General features: G+C 44.3%; 2 protein-coding genes across 3 annotated transcripts in view; one reads left to right on the forward strand and one right to left on the reverse strand.

Moving 5' to 3' along the window:
- LOC117580121 overlaps positions 1 to 14,216 on the forward strand; it is a 28,618-nt gene extending 14,402 nt beyond the window's left edge. Inside the window, exons 1-6 of one of the 2 annotated variants that reach the window (XM_034266413.1) lie at positions 9,074 to 9,188; positions 10,708 to 11,278; positions 11,945 to 12,075; positions 13,462 to 13,655; positions 13,716 to 13,843; positions 13,908 to 14,216. In XM_034266413.1, the coding sequence (XP_034122304.1) occupies positions 10,869 to 11,278; positions 11,945 to 12,075; positions 13,462 to 13,655; positions 13,716 to 13,843; positions 13,908 to 13,926 (882 nt within the window). In that variant the 5' untranslated portion in view covers positions 9,074 to 9,188; positions 10,708 to 10,868 and the 3' untranslated portion in view covers positions 13,927 to 14,216. Of the gene's footprint in view, positions 1 to 9,073; positions 9,189 to 10,707; positions 11,279 to 11,944; positions 12,076 to 13,461; positions 13,656 to 13,715; positions 13,844 to 13,907 lie in introns of those variants that run through there. The other variant, XM_034266414.1, reaches the window with a different exon arrangement.
- On the reverse strand, positions 12,068 to 13,232 carry LOC117580126. Its single transcript, XM_034266419.1, has 3 exons — positions 13,167 to 13,232; positions 12,787 to 13,104; positions 12,068 to 12,335 (listed from the first exon to the last, which is right to left on the reverse strand). Exons 1-3 carry the CDS (start codon positions 13,230 to 13,232, stop codon positions 12,180 to 12,182), a joined length of 540 nt encoding a protein of 179 aa, XP_034122310.1. The 3' UTR covers positions 12,068 to 12,179.
- Positions 14,217 to 26,755: the final 12,539 nt, after the last annotated feature.

Below are 26,755 nucleotides of genomic sequence, written 5' to 3' on the forward strand. Positions count from 1 at the left end.
GATAATTTATGGGCGGAACTCTATGAATCTTTGAGGCGTCATGAAATCTGTTAGCAAAAGTCACAGTTTTTTTCTTCCTGTTTCTGTTTCTGTTTCTGTTTCTGTCTCTGCTTATTGGGTTGGTGCCAGGGGGGAGGGTAAATGGAGGTGGCACCCAGGAAAATATTGTTAAGGATAAATGTTCCCAGTCATGGATTTACGTGAGTATGGGGTTCCCCCGGATGTATTCTGACTACGTTTAGGTGAAACGGAATTAAAAGAGGGAAATCAACAGTTCCACTCGACTTAATGCTGCAAACTGAGTGGCAGGTAGCACGAGAGGTGGGATGGGGGTGTGGGGTGTAGGTAAATTGAATGGATGGGCAGGTGGATAAAGGAAGTTTATGGCTGGAATGAAACTTGAGTGAGTTATAAAGCCAAAAGGGGGAAAGTTGAAGAGGTGCTTTGTGGCGTAAAACAAAGCCAAAGCCGGGAAGAAAAACCAAGAAAAGTGAAACAAGAAAACAAAAAGAAATAAAAGCGGGTTGGGGGAGCCATAAGAAAAAATAAGAGCATTAAAAGAAATGCAAGAAAAAGTAGCTCCCTGTTCCCCTCTCTCTCTCTCTCTCTCTCTTTCTTGCTCTATGGAACGGACAAAGTTTTTTGATCGCAATCTTTGTAAGGGGGGATACTACATGCATATGTATCTACATTATGTAAAGTAAATAAGTACATAGAGGAGCGTAAGGATTATAGTCTTCATGCGTGTTCTACTTCAATGTGGGAAAAGTCCCAATGGCACTCCATTTACTTGACATTTCCTTTTGGGCAGCTGTCACTTCAAAAGAGTCTTGACTGTAGCTAATAGATTTGCTCATAAAATAGAAATTGTAACCCAAGTAAGAGCTTATTATGAAATCCATTAAGAGTTAATTTCGTTCCACCTTCATTCCCCGGACCCAAGGTCACGCACACACATTTCAAGAGCACTCTTTACCCCCTTAACCGCCCCACACCCATCATCTTACATTCATTCTGCTCCTCTTCTTGACATCCAAGCAAGACAGACACTCGCCATGATGAAGATGACACTCGACGGCAGTGGTGCCTGGTGCCTGGTGCCTGGTGCCTGGCGACTGGAAAGTAGGCAAGCGAAAGGCAGAAAGAAGAGAGGAAGAGATAAAGAAAGAGAAAGCGCGGCCAGCAAATTTCAACATGATTTTGTGTGTGCATTTGAGCGATTACCCAAGTGATTACGGGTAGATGCACAAGGTAAGCACCTGACACCACCTGCTCGACAAACAATTCATAATTTTTCCCCGAGAACTGTGTTGGCCCAAGCGACAGCATCTTTTTGTACCTTTTTTGCACATTACGCTTTCCACTTGCCACGCCACAGTGCCCCACAGCCCACTCCCTGTCCAGCGGTGCTTCATTCAGGGGTCATTATTTAGGGCCAACGAGTTATTTTTATACCCTCGAAGAGGATACTTGGAATTTGAGTGAAGGAAGCAGGTTCTTCGATTCTATAATAAATATTTGCCTTCTATTGATCCGCAGCCCATTTGCTTCTATGGCAACTATTCGATTCACTGTAAACCTTTGTTGTTTTTAAAGATATTCCTACTAAGCGTGAAAGAAACTTCAGTATTCATTTAATGTTTGGGGAACCCACACAAACGGATCACAGCAATATAAGGCTTCTTTGCCAATAAGTCTCTCAGTTTTTAACACATTTCAATATAACTTTACATACAATTCTCCATTATTATAAGGTCGATAATTTGTAAGAATTTAAAAGATCGGAGTCAAAGGAATTATTGCGCACAAAACTACTCTTGATGGAACCTTTATATCTATTCAGATAATCCAATCAAACTCCAAAACTATTCCAAATTTAATGCATTTATAATATATTTAATTTATCTGCAAGAGTATTACAAGTTAAGAACCCCCAAGAGCTAAGCATCTTTTCCTTTTCTTGAGGTTTAGCAAGTGTTTGCTCTTTCTGTCGCACTGGCTGTCCAGCTTTACCCGCTCCCCCTTTTATCAACAGAGTGTTCTTCGCTGCGTCTGTCCATTCGGCTTTTGCCTCTTCATCAGAGCTTGCAAAACGTCGCTCATTTATTTTGATTACCTTTTTCGCAGAAAACCAAAACCAATGCCAACAGCAGATTTTCTCTTCTCTTTCGGACTTCCACTTCCACTTTTACTTATTTTTCTTTTTCTGTTTTACTGTTTTTATTGCAACATTTTTCAGTTGGTTCTCTCGCGCGCGCGGGCTCCATCGTTCATATTTATCTATCCTGCTCTCTCCTGCCTCTCTACTGCTCTCTGCTGCTCTATTCTGCCTCTATCCCCTTCTCATGCGCTTCTTGAATGCTTATCTAAGACCCGTTACAACAGAGCAAAGCCCCAGCAGTACCAAGAGACAGAGAGAGAGAGTGAGCGAGAGTGTGGGAGGGCGTATAGTATTTATTCTCTTTTTTCCCTTTCTGGTTACGGGACTTTGAATCATGGGAGAACATCAAGCGTTGATGAGCTTAATTCCCAGGCGACACTTTTGTCCGAACAAATTTAGTGGAGCAAATTTTACACTCTCATAGAGAAGTCAGTGCCACACTCCTCCCACAGTCCCTCAGTACCCGTAACAGTCACTCTCTCTCCCCTGTCCCCGCTCCACCGCACAATCACAATGGGTAAAATGCAATAATAAAGTTAGCAAAAAAGATCTACATCTCGGTCTCTGTTCTGTTCTGTTCTGGTTTGTTGGAGGAGCAGTTCTTTCCTGGGCTTGTCTAACCGTTTCCGGAGCAGTTTCCGTTTCGCCTTGACTTTCATTTTGACGACAACGACAGGAGACAGGAAACAGGAGACAAGGAGACAGGGACTACGACCCCTTGAGGCCCGTTACCACCAAATTCCATTATGGGAATCCTTGCTCATTGTTTTCCCAGTCCCAGACCAAGTCCCGATCCCCTCCCAAGGAGGTTGCGGTGGGGCAAAGGTCTCCTGCCTGCCATCCTTCCTTCCTTCCGCTGCCTTTGCCATTCTCCAGGCTGGATTCCTCCTGGTCTGAGTCGTTACGTTGTACACAAAATTAATATTAGAATTTTTGCTTTCAACCCTCCTGTCATATAAGAGCGAAATAATTTCAGAAAGCATATTTCAAAATGAAATTTTCTTGCGGCCAGCCACTGGTATGCTGCGGGGAAGGCTTTGGGCATGGGGCTTGGACGGCTGAAGGGGCATTTAGGCTAAAACAAATGTTTGTGCGGTCTGGTGATGGTCTCCTCTGGTCTCGCTCCTCTGTTGGTCGGGCCGGGCAAGTGGCCTGTTTTATAATGAAATAAATTTCATTTGCTCATTGACTCGATGAGACGATGTCGACAAACCAGAAGAAGGTGGAGCCATGGATGGAGCTGGCAAAGGAGTGCCAGCAGGAGCAGCAACGAAAACAGTAGCAGCACAGAGGGACACGGAGGCGAAGTCTGGCCGACATGTGTGGCCAGGCATGAAGAGGCGGCCCCGGAATTTGCATGCTCCGAAACTGGAGCAGTGGCAGTGGCAGTGGCAGTCGTATAGCTGCTGTATGCCCGGACCCGTCTTCATGTGCTGGCAAAATCAACGGAACGGCCCCGACATTAAGTGTTCCGGCGTGGTCTCTCCTCTCCCACAGTGTGTGTGTTGCCATATATGTTCGTACATATACATAATATATGTATGTAGGAATACGTATAAGGTATTAAGACTTGTGCGAAATGAAATATGACATGGTTGACAAAGGAGCGGATGGAAGATGGCATCTATATTACATATTACTCTCGCAGACACACAGACACACAGACACGTAGACAGAGCATGCAGCAACGGCTGCCAGGAGCATCAGCAGCAGATTTCATGCCAGGCAGGCAGGCAGGCAGGCAGGCACTCCGCCAGGCAACCCTTTGGCGAATATTGAATGGCATCTAGCCATAACACACTGTTCACCAGAGGTAGATTAGGCCCCCCCGGAAAGTGGAATGCGAGTAAAAACAATTGGATGACCGGACAGTCAGTCTCCGTCTCCACTCCCCCCAGGGCATTGTTTTCTGTCTGCACTCTGCCTGACATGGCCTTTGCCTTTGGGCTTGGGATTTTCTGGCTTGAAATATGGCCATGATTTCAGTTTCATTTGTTCTTAAGTAGATTTGCGGTTTGTTTTTTTATTACAATATCTAATATTGTGAAGTTTTTTCAAGTCGAATTCTTCAGCAATTGTCTAGAAAGTACCCTGAAAAGTGTTAAAGTGTTCAAAACATCTGCCCAAAATCATTCCAACTGCACGCTTGGTGTCTTCCACCATATTCCATCCATCATAATAGATACTGAACATCACAGGATATTTCCGGGTTGAGTGCAGTCATCATTCTATGTGGGCTGCTATCTCTATGGCACTCTGGCACTCTCCTGTCTCTCCTGTGTTGCTGACGGCGTGTCCTGGTTTTGTGCATTAAATGCCACTCAGGCACTCGGCTTTAGTTTCACTCATTTTCCGGGACGTGAACAGGGACACATGCAGTGGATGTGGATGAGGATTGGAGCATGTGGAATGGTTGGAATGCAGCGCGAGTGGAGCGTGTGGAGCGTTGCATACTTTACAGCTATGTGCGCGTCGCTGGCCATGTGGCATGCCGCACAGTTCGTGTGGCGTGGCATGAAGAATGCAACGACCCGACCCGACAACGACGATGATGATGATGATGGTGCCACAGTGTTGCGTCATGTAAAAGATAAACAAGTCAACATTTTGACAACCTAAAAAAAAACACAAACAAAAACATCATAAGAATGCGGGAGAAAAGCGCAAAAAAATGGCAACCAGACAATGGATGACGGTCGCTACGGAGAAAGACTTTCTGACTCTGACGCTGCCCCTGACGCTGACTCTGACAATCTCTCTCTCTCTCTGTGCACCACGAAAGTTGGGCCATCAAATAATCGAAATCAACTTTCAACTTCCAACTTTGGGTCCTGCAATTTATATGCAAATTTCATTAAGAAAAGCTGAAAGAAGTCTGGCGGGGAGTCCTTTAGCGGTGGCATATCCTCCGCTAGTGCTGTGGCAAAATCCGCCGCGGGCTTAGACGCCGTCATCAACTCTCGAACCCACTCCCAGTCCCTCTCCCTAACCCAGAAAATAATTGAAACAAGAAATATGCATTTGACCAGAACTCCACCAGGACCAGCAGCAGCCCCCACTCCCCTACATCCCCCCTCTCTCGCTCATTCTCTCTCAGCTAATGTAATTTAAAATGGACGAGTGCCAAATTACTTACTTGGCCATTGCGGACATTCCACACCCTAAACCACCAAAGCCGTCGAAAGCGCTGCGGAAAAAAAACACCACGCAAATTACCCCCAAGTAATCCCCTAAAAAAATGGCTCAAAATAAATTGCAAGGGCGTTGCGTAAATTTGGTTTCTTTTCTTCTTCTTTGGGATTGTGATTGGGATTGGCTGGGATTAATTTGTAATTCAAATTTATTTCCAGCGAATGGTTAATTGGGTGGTCAGCAGCCGCGGCGATGATCTGGCAACGCCAGAAGATCAGGGGTGGATTAGGCCCAGAGTTACATTCGAGATTACTTCTAAAATGTAAGTACAGTCACGGGAAGGGAAGGGCTTATAGTACATGGCAGTATAAGATAGCTCGGTAGTTCGCGGGGAATTTATTAAGTCGATCAATTACACGCCAAAATCTTATGCTAAATGAATTCCACTGATTATCCGCGTAAAGAGGAGCACTGTTGACGTTTAACATGTAAGAAAAATCTACAATCTTAAAGTGCAACTAAAATTAACTTTTTGCATGCTTCCTTCTGTCCGTTCCTTAATTAGAAGCTGTCCGTTGGCTGTCTATCAACCCTTGAAAGCTGAGTGCAAAAACATAAGAACGTTTTTCTGTTGATGTTTCTCTTGAAATTTCCTTTAATTTATTTGCCCAAACTCTTATTTGAATAAAAGTACGAGTAGCTGCAACATAATGTAATTCACAAATAATTTGTGTGGCAATCGTTGCAGAAAGTTGCACAGAACTTTGGCGGAAAATTGTTGCATGAAGTCCTCAATATAAACGGGCAATTACAAACCATATTTTATCACTCCCCTTGCTCCTCTCATTCTCTCTCTCTATGTCTGTCACTTCTCTGTCTCTCTTTCATTCGGTTTTGATGGTCTCATTTTGCAGCCGCATCCGCAGCCGCAGCAGCCTCTCCAGCCTCTTCCTCTGTGCAATCATAGCCAACTTTTGTGAGTTTTTTCTCGTGTTTAATGTTTTATGGCGCACTAAAAAAAAACAAGAGAAAAGTACAAAAAAATGTGTAAAAATATGGTATTTATGCGGAGAGCAAAACACTTCAATTTTTGTTTAAATGCCAATGAAACTGTCATCAAAAAGTTGTTAAGTAATGAAACATTGAAAATAAATGTGTGGCCCCCGAGTGGGCCCAAGCACTCACCGCCTCCGCAGCCGCCTCCACATCCACTTCTACCGCCCAGCAAGACAAACTTTTGCCTCTGGCAATTGTTCAAGAATTAATAGCCGAAATGCACCATTCCGAAGTGAATGGTTGTGGAATGGGTGCTCTGCTCTTACAATTTAAGCTGCTCCCACCACATTGTTGCACATTTACTTTTTGCAGCGTATCAAGTCGAGCGCACAAGTTTCCTCGATATACTCGTATTTGTGTGTGTGTGTGTGTGTGTGTGTGTGTGTGTATTTCCATACTCTCGCTGGGGGTATTCTCAGCTATTCACCAACACTTTCGATGGTGCAGATGGGGCCCAGAATTTATGTGCTCCAACAGTCTCTGGCCACTGGACACTTGCTTCTTAGTCATAAATCTATATGGTTTAAGCCCTGTCAGTGCGACAGCTGTATCAAATAGCTGCTCTAGTCTTATAGAAACCAAAGAATTTAACGCTTAAATCAAGGATCGATACACTCTTTTTTCAACTGAATAAATTCTTATAATCCCCAACAGATCGGAGTGTATCTGTAACTTCGGCTTTAATGTTTCTGTAGTTCTTCTCTTTTGGGTTTCTTCTTTTTTTGTACTTTTCAGCCATATTTTCATATTCTTGGTATATATTTTTTGTAAGTTTTTTTTCCTCCAGTTTCTTTTTCGTTATTGTTGTGGAAAAAGTTTTGCCCCACTCATAATTCCCGATTGCTCTTTTGTTCAATTGTAAATCTGGTTGAAGGAGGGCACGGAACTGGGCATTGGGATGCGGTTGCCAGCAGCCTCTGAGCCCGCAGTTGTTTTTACGGAACATTTACTGTGCGATTGGATTCATCTTCAGTCGGTGGGTGGCTTCCACTTCGCTGCTGCTCGGACTTGAACTCTCTCGCTCGTTGTCTCTCTCTCTTTCTCGCTATCGTGTATTTTTGTACTCAAACGTCTGTTTTACGCTAATTGGAAAAGTTGCAAGTTTTTTGCACCCCTCCTCCCTCTCTTTACAAGTGTCTCTCTGTTTTTAGAAGCAGCACGCGTTTGGGGGGGGGGGGGGGGGGGGGGGGGGCAGGGCAGCCACAGCAGCAGCGGGAGCATCAGCAGTGCGGTGTGTGGCTTTTATTGGAGGCAAATTGCTTAGAGCGATGCTTATTAGCAGCTGACACGGGCCTCATCATCAAAGTTCGGCCCAAAAAAAGAGCAATAATGAGAGACAAACGACGAGAATTTCATACTTTTAAATTGGCCATTAGCCCGGATAAATGTTGCCCTGTCGCGGCGCGGCTTGTTGGAGTGGAGTGGCGTGGGAGCCACTTTACCGCCTATCAGCAGTAGAGGAAATCTCTGCCGGCACTTGGCCCAAAAGAGGCTCAAGATGCCGAAAAGAGGCCGAGAGTGGGACGTCATAAGCCCTTGCATCCTGCTCCCCCCAGCTCTTCTTTGCTTGTAATTATAATAAACAGAAATGACTTTATTATTTGAAGGATGTTCTTGCATCCGTTGTTTGCTCGCGTTCGCTCACGAGTTTTCAGTGGATCCCTTGCCAGTGTGTGTGTGTGTGTATGGGAGGTTTATGCGGCGGAATGGTTTGCGATGAAAGAAATATGGCAGTGAAAGCGAGTAAGCACGCGCCATAGTTAAAAAAGTTAGTAAGGTGAACCAAAAGTTCAAATATCATTATTGGAAGATGTTTAAAAGGATTTTTTGATTGATTCCTAATTGATTCTGTAAGAAATAGTGAAAAGTCCGATGAAAAATATTTAAAGGCACATCATTTGATTGATTCCCAATAGCTTAAAATCTTATGTAATACCTTTAAAAACTGTATTTCTATATATTTCATACTTAATTTACGTACTTAAATAATATCGCTTGCAAAAGAGTTGCCAGAACTTCTATTCAGAACGATAAACCTTTAGCAAAAAGGCCACACACTACTTTATATTGCCAAACTCTACACATTTGTTGTCCAAAAGTATTCCCACTAACTTCCAAACCCTCATTAAATCCCAGAAAAATCTGCCAGAAATCTTTTCCAACTCAATTTGCATTGAAAGATTGTAAAACTATGTCGGCAAAATCAGAGAGAAAATTTCCCTTCCGCACGTAACGAACATCACGTACTTTCACACTGCATAAACATAGTCGTGAGTGTTACTGTGCGTGTGTTGTGGCTGATAACTTTGCCTTCCAGGCTCAACACCCACTGCGCAGGCTCACAGAGAGAGAGTGAGAGCTCCTGTAGGGATATTTTGTGCTTACAAATAACACAAACAAGAAATGTCCCACGTCGGGACGTCGTCTCTGCTGCTACTGCTGCCTGCTGCCTGCTGCCTTCTGCCTTGCGCTGCCTTGTGCTGCCTGGCGCTGCGTTCTAACTGGCAAAAGGTCTAGGCGGCGATATCAACTAAGTTTAGTCTCTCGACTTAAATGGCCGCGTGCGGCAGACAAAAGCGAATGAAAAATTCATAAGAATATCGTGGCGGTCCGTTCCATCATCATTCGCCGTCGTTGTCCTAAAGTGTAGTCGTTGTGCAGTCTCGTCCTCGTCCTCGTCTCTGTCGCTTTGTGTTGTCGTAGCATTTCGTCAGTGGATTGTGACAACAATAGCAATAACAACAGCAACAACAACAGCCAGGGGGAAACCGCAACGGCATAAAGAGTGAGCGAGCTACTCCTCCTGTGGCCCTAAACGTCTGTCGTTAGGTGTAACGAGGTGTGTGTGCGATTGTGTGTCAGCTTCGAGTGTGTGTACTTTTGTGTGTGTGTTCTGTGTGTTTGTATTGGTAGTGTCGTTGCTACAAAAACACAACAAAAAAACACAACACACAAAATTGAATGCCAAATTGAAAGTGGTTGACGAGAGGCAAAACCCAAATGCAAACCAACCAACAAACAGCCAAACAACAGACCCACCTACTGAAAAAGAAAAACACAGCTACAACACAAATGCTAGCATTGAGTGTCCTCTTGGCCCTGGCCAAAAGTAAATGGCAGTCGAGTAGTTGGCCAAAAAGTGCAGGAACCGAATGAAATAACAAAAATAAAACATCAAGAGCCATAAAGCAAGAGTTGATTATTTCTCCCATTGATTTCAAGGGAAAATCATCAAAGGATGTCAGGAGAGGGCAGGCAGGCAGGCAGGCAGGCAGGCAGGCAGGCAGGCAGGCGGCAGGGTGTTACTACTGAGATGGCACTGGGAACGCACTGTGGGGGCGGTGGCACACACAGCGAAGGGCGACATCAAACGTTTAAATACAAATTAGTTTGGCATGTGTTTCCAACAAATTTCATTTCACTCTTATTCGTTTTGGCTCCCGCTCTCTCTCTCTCACGCTGTCTCTTTCCTTCCTCTCACTCTCTCGCACGCTGTCTCTTTCTCTCGCTCATGCTTTGTCTCCCTACCTCCCTCTGGCTTTCAACAACTTTGGACGGCATGTGGCACACTTTTGGGGACTCGCTCAAATTAATTTGTGAAGTTTTTGTATTTTTGTATTTTTGTGTTGCTTGTTGGTGTTTTGTTGATTTTGGTTTTTGCGTTCTATTTTGTTTTCGGCTCAGCATTTTGGCCATGAGTTCATTTTCCATTCTCTGATTTTGGCCGGTCCCTCGCAGTTCCTCCCTAACAGTTTTTGGTTAATTAACTCGTCGATAGTCGAAAATTGTTGTTCAAATAGCACTTTGGAGCGGAACGAAATGTAAAGTTAATGTTTATTAAAAGTAGAAACAGGAACCCGCAAGCAAGGCTGAGCAGCTCATTAGGTTAAAGTTTATTTAGCAATTATAAACATTATTTACGCTTTACCACAGCTATTCGGAAGAAATTGGTGTACTAAATAGGTCGCAAAACCTCGCCCTGAAATAACTCAAATATTGTATATATTCAATTAACTTTTTTCTGCAGCTGGCAATCATTTAAATGTTGATTTCCTAAACCAATTACCAATCGCATTTCCCAAAGATATTCTATTTAAATAAATGATGGCCAAAAATACGGCACTCTTGGCACTCGCATATCAATTTGCCTTTTGGCAGCGCGATGAAATTTTAATGAAATTAGACGGCAAACCGATTTCCGCAAAACAACTTTTCAATTTTCAATTGGGGAGGCCAATTCAGGGACATTTGAAAGAGGGAAGGAACGTGGAATGCGGGCTGGTGGTGTGGTGTGGAGTGGAGGAGTGGTCCTAGTTTATGGCTTTTTAATCATTTAACAACGCTCTTGCCTTTTGCAGTCAACATGCAAATTGCCTGCGCCGGACCCACAGCCGATCCCCATCCAAAAAAGAACCAGCACCAAGACCAGAACCAGCATCCGCATCTGCAGAAGCAGAAGCAGAAGCAGAACCAGCAGCAGGAGGACCCGCAGCAAAAGCACAATAAAAATTGCCTATAAATGGCCGGAAGAGCTGAAGGAAGGGGAAAAGGAAGGCAGGGCGGTCGTTCGCTGGATATGGAGGCCATGGATATACGCACAAGGACAACAGCAGGAGCAGAAGAAGCAGCAGCAGCAGCATCGACAGTAGAAGCAGAACCCCACAGTATTGAGGGAGGAGAAGACCAACAGTACAACAAAGCCAACAAACTTCCGCATAGGATGCGCCGGAACGGAAGTTATTTTGGCCGCCTGAACGTGAGCGTGTTCCTCATCTACTTGTGGTGCTATCTGCTGCTGATAATGGCCGCATCTGGTGGCAGCAACAATGTGGTAAATGGTCTCAAATGCTACTGCAATCCGAAGGAATGCGATGTAATACGCTCGCTCGACTGCCCCGGCAAGGGACTGATGCTCTGGGATCCGTGCAAGTAAGTGGATTCCCCACCCAAATCCCTATCCCACACCCCCAAATATTATCTCATTCGTTGGTGCGTGTGGCCATCCGGCTGTGTGGTTGTGTTGTGGGTGTGGTGGTGCTGGTGGTGGTGGGTGGGGCGAAGCCTCTTAATTATATGATTATCCAAATACCAGGGTGTTCCAAGAATCTCTTTCGATGCTGGTTTTGGGCTTTTAAAAGCAAGCAAGCGGAATGTGTGGTTTGTTTCTGAGATTTAGAATATTTTTTAACGAGAATTTGTAGCTTAAGGCTTGGGCATGATTTCATTTAAAATGCGCAAATGAAACTCTACGAATATTAGAAAAGTACCAAGTAAAGCTACGAAACCTCTTTTGGCTTGCTTTCGAGTATTTAGTGCTTTCTAGGACACACCGATGCTAATTACCATTAATATAGTTAGATGGTCGTGGGTCACGTACATTCCATTTCAGCATTCGCATTCGAATTCGCATCACGCATCACGCATTCCACGCTAAACCCCCGATTCAATTGAGGGTGTTAACTAATTGTTAACGCTTATCGAAACCCCAGTCAGAATCGAATCAATTGCCACTGGGATTCATTTACGATATTATTATACATACAAATATCTCTATCCCTATCCCTATCTACATATATACTTCATTTCTATTCACAGATGTTGTCGCATCTGTGCCAAGACCTTGGGCGAATCCTGCGGCGGTCCCGGCGGTTTTTCCGGCCAATGTGAGCCGCCCCTGCAGTGTGTGACCAAGCTGCCCATTAGCAGCGGTCTGGGCGTGTGCATGGGTGAGTATTCCACGGGGTGGAGTGTGCAGAATATTGAGGGGGGACTTATGGGTTATGGCGGTTAAATCGCATATGTATTTAGTCGCATCCATTATGCAGTAACATCACGTATTATAGACCAGCTCGCCCTCCAATAATAATTCCACATACACCTCCGCTCGAATCAGCATCCTCGTCCTCACTTGCCACTTGGCCTGTGGCACGTTGGGCGGGAACTCGTCCGATTTGAATGTATAGTTGCGTATCTCGTACAGTTTTCCCTGCATAATGCGTTGGACATCAATTCGGTTTCAATTTTTTTCAATTGTTTTTTGGTGTAATTTGTGTGTGTTTCTGCACACGAATTAGTCGTAATGCGCCCCCACGGGCAGGCTGTGCGATGCGACGGAATTTGGGTTGAAATTTGAAATTGGAAATGAAATGAAGTGAAGTGAAGTGGAGGCTTCTCTCCACTCTTCAAATAAACATAGTACCGAGGTTTGAGCTGCTCATGCTGTTGTTCCTGAATTTTGACAAATATTTGCTTCTATTTATTGAAAAGTTATTTTGTGCAAACGAAAATATTTGTCTTTGTTCGAGACTTTGTGCTAGGAGTGAAAGTGGGAGTGAGAAGCGGAAACGCTCAGCACAAATTTTGGTGTGCTTTAAATGTTTCACAATTTCAACTCAAATTACAACGCACACACAGCACACACATCAAACAGTACACACCTTAAGCACTGGACATCCTGCGGAGAGATTGGTAACCTTCCTGAAACGCCTGAAGAGCTTGCCCAGGATATTGTTTTCATACATGGCGCTCAAGTACTTACAGCCATCCATCTTCAGCTCGGCCACGTTCATGCGGGTATTATCCTTCTTGAACAGATCGAATTTCGAGTGTATTTCGAACTGATGGAAGGTTTCGTTCAGAATAAATCGGCCGGCTACTATGGGTGTTCTCTTGCGATGGATAATGCAGGTCATCTCAGTGAAGGCCGATGGCTTCACAGCGCGGCACTTCAGATTGTTCAAAATGATCTCATAGTTCTATAGAATGCGAAGAAGGGCCGTTACTCTCTGCTCTCCTATGCGGTTGTGGTAGGACAAACCCTTGCGTGTCCCAGTTCCAGTCGCAGAATTAGAATGAAAAAGCATAGTGCAACACGGGCAAACATCCTCTCGAACTAAGCGGAAATGTTCAAAGCTCTACTCTTTATATAGCTGGCCGTAATTTGAATTTAAATTGAACACTTTGTATGGTAATCGCTTTTAATGCGCTGCCAAAATCAAAGGTTAATTTAATGCCTTGATGAACATTTAATGTGTTTATTAATCCGCATATTTCCACTGATACGGGGGCCAATGATATAAAAAATAACTAAAATTGGCTTCATTTCTGTGTAGATTTGCAACATCTGACCGCATTGACCTCTTCGCATGACAACTGTACCGAGGGGGAGTCGATTGTCTTGCAGCCGGGCTGCGAGATCACCAACAAGCGCTGCCAGTGCTGGCCCATCATGCGCACCTGTCTCAGCGAGCTGTCCAGCGATGGTGCATCCCCCAATGATTCACGTTGGCACTTCAAGAACATGGAGGTAAAGAAAGAAACCCAAAAATATTCCTGGCATGGATAATAATGTCTTTTGTTTTCACAGGACTGCCAGTTAAACTTGCAAAATCTCATTAAAATCGAATTGGAATTCGATGGAGACTACAAAATCTCACCGAGCAAATTCACGTACAAAAAGCTCCGCAGAAAGCGAAAATCTTTAAGGAAACGCATGTAAGTCAGTCCCCGTCCCCCGAGGGCAATCCCCTAGCAATGTCTAAGTATGCCACTCTTTCAGCATCATCTTGGACGATTGAGAGCCACATTCAGAGCCATATGTAACGTCCTCTACTCTCTCAATGTTCTCCAAAAACTTAACAGAAACCAAACAAAAGATCTTGTACAGATAGTATGCTTACTTCTAAATGATAATATGGCTATTATAAATACCAATACATATGCATACGTACATAAATACCTATACATATACAAAAGGGGAAACGCATACATCTAAAGAATAAAATAAAGCAATTGTATGTGTATCGTATCCTAAGACATTTGTTACTTTATTGCGCGCAATTTTTCCTCAAGAACCCGCCCCACAAAACCGAATACAAACCGCATACATACGAGTACATATTCATTAACAATAAACTGAACGCACACTTACGCACATGTGTTTGTGTATGTGTTGTTGCTTTACAAATAATGTTGCAAATAATAAGTAAATAATTAAGTGAACAAAAATTAATGCAAGTTGTTTTAATTGAATTTGATTTGAGAACTTAACGTTACACTTCTAATTTAATAACGTAACACTAACAGAGCCATGTATGCCATGTCCTGATCCGACAGGGGACAGCCGAGTTAAAGCCATGTAGGGATTCTATTTAAAAAAAGATATTATCCTTAATGTCCTTGCACCAGAAGTGATGGCGTAGATTCCGGGACATTGTCCCGATTACAAGGAGGTGCTGAATGTCCTTATCGTACAGGAGACGGCCGGGTTATAGCCTTGTAAGGGCTATAATTAATAACAACGGTAAAATGGCATTATCCTTAATGTCCTCTCATCCGAAGTGATTGCGTAGGATCCGGGACATTGTCCCGATTACAAGGAGGTGCGGCACGTCCTGATCGGCCCACAAATAAAGGATAAAACAACAAAAATGATGTCCTCTTGTTCAATTTATGTTGATGTACAACAAAAGTTGTTTTTGTTGTATTTGTACAAGATGGTGTTTGTTGTACAACAACCAAGCTGCTTCCACAGTGGCGCCCCCGGGATCACGACGGCCACTTCTGGAACTACGAAATCTTAGTTCGAGAATTGACCGCTCAGAGTTGGGTGCTGGTGTTTGAATGTTTTGTTGTACAACAAACAACTTTGAAATTGCCTCGCACAAATGGCAATTTTCGGTCGAAGGTACTAGGCGAACATAAATCAGCAGAAGGTAGCTGGTTTTTAACTTTCTTCATCGTGGCAAGAGCTGGCTGCTATGAAACTTGGCAGTTTTTTTAAACTCAAGTCACTAAAAATATGCACCAAAATATTTTGCATTTATTTAAATTGTTGCATAATTTTGTTGCATACTTTAGGTTACCGATTAAACAAAAGTTGCCGTTTCTTTTTTCCGAATTGGCAGTGCCCTATACCTTTAGTGATCAGGAGAATAACATCGATCCTCTATTATTTTAAAACTCAATTACTGGGCTATTTTTCTTCCAATTAGGGCAGCTCTGTGCTACCTTACTTCTCGACCTACATCCCTACTGCCAAGGTTCTTTAAATCAAGGACTTGAAACAATAGGCTCCTACAATTAATGTTATAACTTCTCATTTATTAACATTTTAAAATAATTAGCTAACTAATTATAGGTAATAGGTAGATTTGTCACTATAAATATTTATATATGTATGTACAAACATATGTACATATGTATATGTGTACAAGTTTATTGTTTTAATTATAGTTTTTCATTTTTAGCTGCACGAAAATACATTGTAGGTGATCGGGATCTTGCCATCCACCGCCTGATGAAGAACGGATAGCCGCGGCGCAGAGCGAGTCTCTTGTGGAATGGAAAATCTTCTTCTTGCTTCACATCTTGACCAGCCAGGCGTTGATGATAAACACCTCTCGCTGGTGGACGCCCGGCCGCTCCATCTTCTTCACGAAGTAAATCGTTTGCGACTCGAAATAGACCAGCACCTGGACTCAAATTTCTCAGCTCAAATTTCTTGGCAAAACGGATGTGTGCGGTTAAACGCTTGTGCAGGCTCTCCAGATACGTCCTGTGGCGTGTTAAAAAATAATTGTATTACAAATTTAAGAATATTATTTATGTGATTATTCTGGCTTACTTTTCTAACAGAGTTTCTGCTGGATCGGGGCAATATTTTTATTGGAGCTGGCTGACAACTCCAAGCTAACTGCGATGGTTTTGAACTGCCAGCATATCGAATATTTGGAGCAGATACAGCAGCCCCTCCATTTTGAAGCATATTTCCGTATTAAAGATCCTCATCCCTTTTCATGAAGTGAAGCTTTAAGAAATGCGTTGTATTGCTTCCATGATATGGCAGCCAATTGATGCACAATTTGTAGCTGAAAAAGTTCCTTGAATTAGCTTAATCTTCATCAAACTTCTTTACGGTTTACTTACGTGGAACTTGCAAATGTGCTTCTGTCAATGTTCATTCGCGTTGAAGCACTTTCACTTATTTCCGGGCTGACATTCCTCGTCCTGCAAGCCGCTGAACAGTCAATGCCACCCTCACCATTCTGCTCATTGAGCTCGAAGCCATACTGCTGATGCTGGCTGTTGCTGGAGCTTAGATGTCCATCCATGTCCAGGAAAGTTGAATCCGGGTCCATCTATACACGTAAGTGCTAAGAAAGTAACGTTGTTGTTAATTTGAATTAAATTTCGTTTCGTTAATGTTATTTAACAGCGTATGCAAGTATAACAGCCAGCGCGCTGTTAGATTATAACAGCCACCAGTAACAGCACGTCAAAGCGTAACAGAGGAGTCAATCGTTTGCAGCAAACTCTTAAGCGGCGGCGCAAAGAAAGTACGCAAAACGGACACGTAGTCCCGTGGCGGCGCCAGTGAGCAGATAAATTCAAAAGTTTGGGCGGTTAAAATTATTTAATTTAGGATTGAAAGTTGATTGAATATGGTAGGAATATAAATTCAGTCTCACATTTCCTCTTCTGCAGCTCTTCGGATCATCAGAACTACCAGAACAAAATAAAGGCAACAACAACAACGAAACAAATGAAGACATAAAGCAAAACCTTTTGGCCTAAAACTCGACCATCAACGGCAGTCAGCAGTCGAGTGGGGTCAGTTCTTCAAAAGATCAAAGATATACTTTGGCGCTTAAGTGTTTTCCCTCCACTTCTCTGGCATCCCCATTGCCATCTCCATCTATCATTTCAAGGAGTTTGAGATATTTGTTTCGTTTTCGTATTGAGTTGTTATATTTCTGTGTGCTCTGCGAGCACTCGAATTTGTTAGGCACCTTAGTGGAGCAAACAAAAGCAATTAGACGGCGTCATCTGACAGCCTCAATGGAATAGTTTTTTGGCCCCTGGGCCCCATGTCTCGAGAGGAATGCGCCGAAGCGTTTATCGATCGCCCTCTGATGGGATGTCCAACTGCCAATGAGGTACCAGCCACAGACAGGGGGGGACCCAAACCAAACGGGGGGCTACTGTGTCCAGAGCAGAACAAAAGATCTCAAGTGCGGAGGAGTGAGGTGTTAAAAATTCTACTTTTTATGCTCTTATTATGATTTGCCTCTTTGCTGCTTTGCTCGAGACTTTGATGGACATTTACGATATGAGAAGTGTGCGTGTGTGTGTGTACGGGTGTTGTCTTCTGTATCTTTGCTTCTTTTGTTTCACTTGTTTGACAAGCGATGCGTACAAATCAAAGCAGGGATCGGACAGAGAGAAAGAGAGAGAGAGAGGAGACCCGATCTACGAGTCCCCCAGTCCGAGACTCGACTCAGACTCGTCTGTTGTTTGATTAATAGCCGCACAATTGATATGTTAAGTGGTAAATTACTCCATTGGCACGCAAATGTATCTTGAACAATACACATGCATACAAAAACAGGCAAATTGTTGTTTGTTTAAGGCGCCGCAATGAATCCGAGAGATGCCTATCGCGAGCCCCGAATCTTGGGGCCCCGCTCTCGAGGCGGAGCCTAAAGTGCGTAAAGTGATTTAATTTTGAATGGGCGACGTTCAGAGAAAGTTTATCAAATCCACTCACACTCACACTCACACTCACACTCGATCAATTATTCAATTTATTATTTTATATGAATATTTCCCTCAAAAGAAAAGCCTCGAGCTTCAGGCTTCATTTTCTAAGGTTCGTTGGCTTAAAATTAAAAGCCATTAGTCTATTTATAACACGCTTTCAGGGGACACGACACTCTCAGCTCTGGTTATGTTTTTATGGTCCCGTTTATACCTTTTAAATCAAACAAGAAACAAAACCAAACCATGCCGATCCGATCCGAAACGAAAAATCCATTAAAAGAGGAGTAGAATTCAAACAATAGGAAGGGGGATGGGGTTGTCTTGGGGCGTTTGATGTCATTAAATTTTTGGCACACCATTAAATCCATCGCCGTGGCATTCCGTGTGACTTGTTATTGTTTTATTGAAGAAATCACCCGCAGAAGTGTTATAAAAATCATTTAAAAGCGAAGATTGCCATAGATTTGATTCGATTGATTTTACCCGTTTTCTTTGTTTTTAGTTTTTATTCTGTTTCTGTTTTTTGTCTCTTTATTTTAATTTACGAAAGCCTTCGTGGCTGGCGTGGCTTCATGCTCAACTAAAATGATTTAATTTCGAAACGTGCCTGGCACATTTTATGATCAATTTTCGCTTTAAATATAGATTGAATGCCTCAGCGAATTATTTAAATTTTGGAGGTTTCGTTTACGTATTCCGTTTTGGCAGCTCTACGGTTTCGGATATCATGTGACTGAAGGGTAAAGAATACTTATTGGAATGTGATTGAAATTGATCATTAGTCATAAATAAGTGTACTTAAAAAAATGGGGCATATTAATTGGTTATAGAAGGGACACTTTATAGCTCCTCCTATAACGCCTCAGACTAAACTTCCCTTCCTAGATCCATATTTTATTCTCTCATAACATAGTTTACCTTACAATACCCATCCATTTCGATGCTATTCTCAATCAGATTGATTGCTTAGCCCACTTCCTGACATGGCCAATCTCATTTCCATCTTTGCCTTCGATTGTTGATCTCTCGATTGACTTCATTTCCATTTCTATTGTGTTGCACGGCTCTTCGTCGATGCTTCGTTGTGGTTTGTGCCTCTCATAAATAAACTGTGGCAAATTCTCTAAGCCAACCTGCTGAAGTTCCCATAAATTATAAGCCCAAACCAACGATCTCTGTTTTGTTGTTGCTGTTGTTGCTGTTGTTGTGTCATTTTTCCGGCGCGCTTAATAAACAACACACACTTTATGCGTTCTCTGTGGCTCTTGTGTGCCTGTGCCTGCGCCTGCCGATTGCTGTTATATGATTTCATATATCATCAGAGAGACCCAGAGCTCCCAAGGAGGATCCTCAGGCAATCTCCGTCCATCTGCCACCCCGCCTCTGCCTCCTGCTTGTTCAGCATGCGCAGGCGTGCGGCATTTAGTTCAGCCTGTCGACTCTCGATTGTCTGTCGTACGAAGTATTCCTCTGACTCTTCTTCTGCACTGCCTCTCCTCTATATATATATTTTTTTTTATGTTTGATAACATTTTATTGTCCGCTTTATAAATTATTGGCGTTTGGCCTGGGCCTCGGGTTCGGGGTTTGGGCCATCGAGCAATCGGGGCATAAAAAGTATCCTTTTACGTTGTGTGCATTTTTTGGTATGCAACATGTGTCCAAATTTGTGCAGCATACAAATAAATACTGAGGCAAAATTACTAAGCTTTTGTTATGATACCGTGTAAACGGGTGGAGGGTTGATGAATGGTTGTACTTCAGGGATATGCTTAAAAAATACAGAAGCTGCAGGAAGGACAGTTCAGTGAGTAGTGAAATATTCACTCTCGTTTGTTCTTGATTGCTTTTTACTGGGTATCCTAATACTCCATCACATCCTTTGTTGCCTCCACCCTGTTTGTTGGCCTGTTGAGTCTGCGCGTGTTTTGGCCTTTTAGGGCGCTGCTGGCCCTAAAACAGACAATTGAGTGTAGTGTGAAAGTTGCTTTAAATACTCTCGATATCGGTATCGAGGCGATGGCGATGACGACTTCTGCTGCCGCTGCTGCTGACCTGCTCTGCGATACGCAATGGAATGAGTGTAGTGGAGTGGAGTGACTGGAGTGGAGTGGAGGCTGCCACCAAATCAAACCATTTATGTCTGGGCTCATGCGACACATTTATCATCGTCAACTGACGGACAATCGATGGCGGATGGCCCACTGCTAAAGAAACACACTCTTACGCCTTGCACCACCTGTCTGTGCACCCGGGGCACAGGCATCGCCACCAGCAAGAGAGAGAGAGAGAGACAGAGAGTGGGAGACATAGAGGAAGATCTTTAATTATACATTATACAAGGCACACCCGCTGTGCCGAGTGCTGTATGGGGTTCGTTCTGATTGCCAGCCTTCTAACTGGAGCCCCCCAGTAATGAGCTGCGCGGCATACACTGCCCGGAACTACAACTACATTCATGGTTTTATACGGTTTTGTATGTCCGGCAGGTATTCGTGGCATGCCATTATGCACATCTTTCAGTGGAGCTTTGGTGGAGCACGGGCGCATTGATCAATCGAAATGATATAATTATGGTGCACGGCCGGCCTGCAAGGGCCGCTCTGTGTAAATTGATATCAACAAATTACGCGAAAATATTTCAAAAATATTAACGAATGTGAATGATATAATGATGAGATGATGGATGGACCAGCTACACAGCGAGAAATTGGTTGCTTATTAACTGAAAACTGAAAATGTAAAGTACTTGATGGAATTTCTTATGCATTTTCTCTGTTACTGTTTTCCTTTTAACTATAATTATGGATCACCTCTTTACAGTAACTCCACTTTTTCTTTCAGTGCTCGTTGCACTGCCCCTAATTATGCCCAATTTAAAAAGGGTTAATTAAGGCACAAAACGTATTTTGTGTCCTGCCTGCCTTCTCCGCCATTGGAAGGGCGTTATTAATATGCGACATTTCTGATATCTTTTTGCGGGCAGCAGAGAGCAAGAAAGAAGGCCAGGCCAGGCCAGGCCAGGCCATGCCCGATCGATGCTATAGAATACTCCTTCCTCGTACAGGCAATAATTACATACAGCATTTGTCATAACACCAGATATGGACATTCGATGCTGTTGCTCTGGGCGCGAAACGTTCGAGCCCTGTTCGCTCGTCCCAGACAAAAGACAAACGACAGGAGCAGCTCTCAGACTCGAGGAGATCCAAACTATGCGACAAATGTAAGCGAACAAAAAGCACAGCAGCACAGCAGAGAAGAGCAAAAAAAATGGATATAAAGAGGCAACGCAGGGAAAAATTGTAAATATCATCATTGGTTGGGCATTTTATAAATAAAATAAAATCATAAATGCTGCCCTCGCCCGAGGGCGCTCGAGAGTCGCATTCGGTCTCTTGGCTGAGTTGAATGGAGCGAGCGGACAGACGGGTGCTATAATAATTACAGTCCCGCTCCATTGGGGTAGACATTTCGCATTGGAATTCGGAGCATTGTGTCATATTTAATACAGAAATTTTAATTAAACATAATTTGTAAGAAGTGCACGACGTGGCTGATGCCAGAGAAGATTGCTGGCATCGGATAGCCATACCCATACCCATACCCCATACTCCTCTGCTCTCTGCGATTCGATTCGATTCGATTCGAATAGAGTAATTTATGGCATTTTATGGTTAGGCCATAGCTTGTCTATCATCTGTTGGAATTTCACTTTGATCTTATCGCAACGAGTGAGAGACAGTGTCCAAGCAAATGGGTGACAAATGGATATGTTTGATTGCTCTATTTAGATAGTGTTTGCAGGAGGTGGGAAAGTGATGCCAGGAACTCACATAAAGTAGAGGCAAGAGAAGTACAACATCTATTCCAGCTGACACCCATAGTGCAGTTCCTTTACTCATGCACTCCCCACTCTCATCTTCAGGGTCACCTTCTGTTTGCCACAAACATTTTAGACATTCCCATTCAACCCAAATTCAATTCCGTAACCGATTGCTCAGTGATTATTCAAATGATTTAACTAGTTCAATCGCATTTAACCCTCCTCGTGGGCTGCTGCTGCTGCTGCTGCTGCTGCTGCACTCCAAGTTCGAAGTTGCCGATCCCCCAACAAACTTTGGCTTCCTAAGAGGGCTCCAGCGTGGATGCTGGCAGTGAAGGAAATAATGCCCTGGAGGCACATATCGGACTCTGGCTCTGACTTCAAACTGCATTACATTTGCAGAAGACTTCGACAACAATGGGGCATTTTTATATGTAAGTAACCTCAGCAGCGTCGGCGGCATTGGGCGTTTTTATTTTTACAGATATTGTTTGGAAAATTTTCCAAATACTCGTCGTAGGTTGTAGGCTGTCCAGTCGTAGAGTCGCAGAGTCCATGTGGCAGTGTGGCCGTGTGGCTGTGCCCTCTCATTGTTGTGTGGAGCTGATGCTGGAGCTGTATTCCCTCCAATCATCGTTTTGTAGATATTCGCTTGGTGATATATTTTGGGTGAAGCGCTTCCGGCAAATCGAAGCTGGGAGTCGCCGCAGTCGGATTCGGATTCGGATTCCGATTCGGATTCGAGTGAAAGGTCAAGCTGTGGCCAAGAAAAGGCACAACACAACACACAGCCCAATTCAAGGCAACAAAACTGCTGCCCAGGGAGCTCAATGCTGTGTGCTGTGTGTTGTTTGTGTGTGCCATTGGCATGGGCAGATCCGATGCATCGGATTCGTGTGGCATCGAAATAAACAAATCAAAGTGAGCAAATGTTTCGGCGGTTTTCCTTCCTCCTTCTTCCCTTCTTCCTCCCGCTCTTCGATGGCTTTGCGGTGGTATGTGCTCAATTTTCTATAACATATTTGCCATCTCGCTGCTGATCTCTGTGGAGATCTGCGAGCCTCTGACTTTCCATTTTTCCATCGAGAGCTGTGCTCTTCGTTTCGCTCATTGTTTCGTGTGTGAGAAAAACTTATCGAATCGTGGCTATCATTGGGGTTTGGGTTTGGGTTTGTGTGTTGGGATTGGGATTGGGTCTAAAAGCAGTTCAAATCCAGCTCAGGTGACCAAGAGGCCAACGAGCGGCTGACAAACCTTTGGAATTCCATTGGGGAAGATGATCTTTTGTGGCGGCGGAGAGGCAACGAGTATATGAACTCGGCATTTGACAGCCTGCAGATAAACTACCTTTGAGATCATTAATTGCTGATCGTTTTGCTGCTCGAGAGGTGCTCCAAAAACTGCCCCGAAAGTAAGTGCATGGGGAGAGCCGCCTCTGTGCCTCTCTTTGGGGCATGGGAAAGCTGCTCTCTGTGGCCACAAGATCATTCAACTCCTACAGACACCCGAACGGAACAGCAAACAGTAACAGTAACAGCCACATCCACACCCACACGGCACAAATCCATGGGCACAATCCAGCAGACATCAAACAATGATCACGAGTGCTGCCTGCTGCCTGTTGCCTGCTGCCTCAGTTGCCTGTTTGCTGCCGCTTGCCGCTTGCCCTGGCGGTGCGGGTGCGGTTTTTGTGCCAAATCTCGAGGACTTGGGCCTTCGCCTTCGCCGCTGACTGGCGTTGAATTTTTAGTACTTTTCCCCTGCCTTTTGCTGTTTTTGTGGCTGTGTTTCTACCCCCCCTAAGGGCGTTTCGATTGAACTTGTTCCACATTTTGATTGTAATACCGTTCGAGGTGGGCAAGACAAATATGATTTTCAATTTGCGGCGATCGCTTTCACAAGATTTGCATACCATTATTATGCATTTCTCCGCCGTGAACGATGGCCATTAAACACCAGAGAGCCAAGCCAATCCTCTCAAGTCAAAGTTCAACTGGGTTCGGACTTCCATTGGTTGCCCGTTTCCCCCTTAACCATAGCCATACCCATACCCATACCCATACCCAACCCATTCCCGCGCTCATTAAACTGGAGACTACTCCAGTTGTTGTTTAGTGGCTGTGGCCGTGGCTGTGCATCTGCCACAAATCAATATATTTATGACCCACACAACTCGTAGCAGTGTGTAGCTGTGTGTAGCTGTGTAGTGTAGCGGCTAATGAGTGCGAGAGTCCGCTCCGAATGCTCGATATACCACCCAAGATGCGGTTATTCGTAGATGCACCGCATAAATAGCCACCAAGTGTGTCGTAAAAGTCTGACGCGATCATCAAAATGTTTTGCTTTAGGAGCAGATGGAGACAGAGAGTGAGGAGAAGAAGGGTAAGGGGGGTGTAGATCCAGAGCAGCCCCAGTTTATCAGTCAGTCGTAGCTGATCTGCTCTGCTCTGGTGTACAAAATGCTATGCAAATTTGGTTTTTATTTACCCGCACGGCTGCCAGAACAAGTGCAAAAGTGTTTTGGGTGCCTGGTCCGTTCGCAGAGCTGGAGAGTCCTCCTGGCATCCCATGGACCTACCTGTGGACCACTTCTAGAGAGTCAACTTCGGATTTTATGTGTGTGTTGGCATTCGCGAAATGCGTTCGCCTGCACATTTGAATCAATCGCTGACTCAGAAGATGTGGCTGGCTCTGCTTTGGATTCGCCTTTGGATTGGTTTTCTTTTCTTTCTGCATTTTTATGACAGAGACCGGTTGGGGATCGTCTCTCGAGCTCTGGCCTGTGTTGAACAGACCACCATCCAAGGCGATGCTTTTGAACTGCACTGATATCATATGGATTTGACATTTAGCATCGCTAATTCATGCGAAATCACCCGCAGATTATGTTCATAAGCACACATTACGATTACACGTTTATTATAATTTAGGAGTTTACCCCGCCAGATCGAGTCGGCGAGGGAGGGGACTGCCTTTCCGCTGGACAAAAGGCTTTCACACACACACTGAATCAGAGGATCCACTTAGTGCTTAGATACGAAGTAAGTGACCTGAAAAGGAAATAGACTACAAATGGATTTGGCAATAGTTTTGATTGTGAGAGAAAGCAGAGTAAAAGTTGCACCGACTATTTAGAGTGGTTCCCCCGTAGACTTCTCTCCCAAGAACTCCTTTCAGAGCATCTTCCTAGTTAGCCACGATGCTATGCCAGCAGATGAACCACTCTTTACGGTGGGTGGGAGAACTGGAACGACATCGTTTGAGGTTCGTTTCGCGTCGTTTGTGACATGCGCGCGGTTCCACCAATCATCAGCCTCTGGAGTCGAATGGATCTTCTGAAGGGAGCCCGCCGCGACTGTCGAGTGTCGTTGTCTGCGCACTAATTGAGCATTTAAATGCAACGTAATTACGTTTCTAACACCTTCATCAAGCGTCAAGCGTCAACACGGCTTGGATTGCGCCTTTCCTTTGATGGCCCCTACTGCAAATTAGCATATAAATTGTCCCGTGTGAACATAAAATCAAATGACATGTGAGTTTGTCAAAAAAGTCAAAGAGACTTCAAGACACAAAGAAAGCCGCTGCAAAAGCGGTCTGCCAAAAGCTAGCGGAAGGACATGATAAGGTGGAAAAATCCACGACAAAGAAGAACATTCGATGCATTTGCTGCTGTTGCTGCTGCCAGGCAACAGCCAACAGGCAACAGGCAACAGTCATTAGCATAGCGAGAACGTGCAACTAATTGGAAATGGAACAGTGATCGGCATGAATGGAGTTCGGAGTCCGTGGTCCGTAGTCCTCCCTTTAGGGTATGCACTGGCCATCGATTCGAAAGGGTAAACCCCTAAATTCTGGCAACCGGCGCCAGCCAGACGTCTTTATGGCCGATCCACAGCAATGCTGAGCTGCATTTTAAATCGGCCAAAGGGCACATCAATTAATTAAGCATTATAACAGTTAGACAAACGAACTCTGGCACTGGCACTGGCACTGGCTGTGGGTACTGTGGGCACTGGGCACTGGACACTGGACACTGACTTCGTCTCTGGCGACGTTGCCTCCTCCTCCTTTGCTCTATGAAGTGTGGGCGAGTTTTTTGACCCGACTCTTGTGGCGGGCAGGAAATGCAGCGCGTTCTGAATGCCAAGGCGTATTCCATTCCAAACCAAACGATCGTTCGCTCGATGGTCCGCCGATCGTTGCACAAATGCGCTTTGCATAACTGAGTGTTTTTTTTTTCTGTTTTCGTTTGTTTGTGTCCAGTGGCCGAGCCAACGCCATAACGATGACGATGGCGCTGCTGCTGCTGGTGCTGCTTTTGGGGGCGTTTGTGGCTGTTGCACTTGTTGCCCAACAGAAACCCTCAATGGGTTGGGGCCCTTGGCAACGCGGGAGGATTGGGTGGGACTCGCATCCGGTCAGTATTTTTATAGCGATCATTAAAATTGATAAGTGAAATCATATTTATACTCGAGTACGATTAGGAGTACGGGTACGAGTAATATGCATTCCAGGAAATAAATGTGAGGTCTTGCACTTGATGAAATTTTCTATGGGAATTATAGATCGTGCAAGAAATGCTCAAACTATAGGAACAACTATAGAGTGGGGAATCACTTCCTCTGCAGATTCTCCAGTCTCTGTTCCGTGCGTTCTCCCTGTACTTATTATGTATGATCTCTCCCTTGGGTATTGCCAAAGTCATATTGTTTAATCTGTACGATCAGAGTGATCTCTCACTTACTTCGTAGTAAATATGCTATGGCGAGGCACAAGATGTTGGTCACTGACGGAAGAACGGGGACTTTCCCAGCAGGCTGTCCATTGACTGCGTTTTTTCCCAGTTAGCTTAACTTGTGGCTAGCCGGTGGCCTGGCGATGGATTAACGAGCATTAGACGTGGATTAGGTGACCATGTTTTGCCCCAGGCAGTCAGTCAACCGATCAGCGATCCCTTTTCCTCTCTGCTTGTGTTACTTGTGCAATCTTTCGAAAATTCCAAAGCCAGGATACTCTGATCAAACAAGTCCAAAGAGTCC

The sequence above is a fragment of the Drosophila guanche genome, unplaced genomic scaffold (genome assembly GCF_900245975.1).
Source record: "Drosophila guanche unplaced genomic scaffold, DGUA_6, whole genome shotgun sequence".
NCBI classification, from domain to species: Eukaryota; Metazoa; Arthropoda; class Insecta; order Diptera; family Drosophilidae; genus Drosophila; species Drosophila guanche.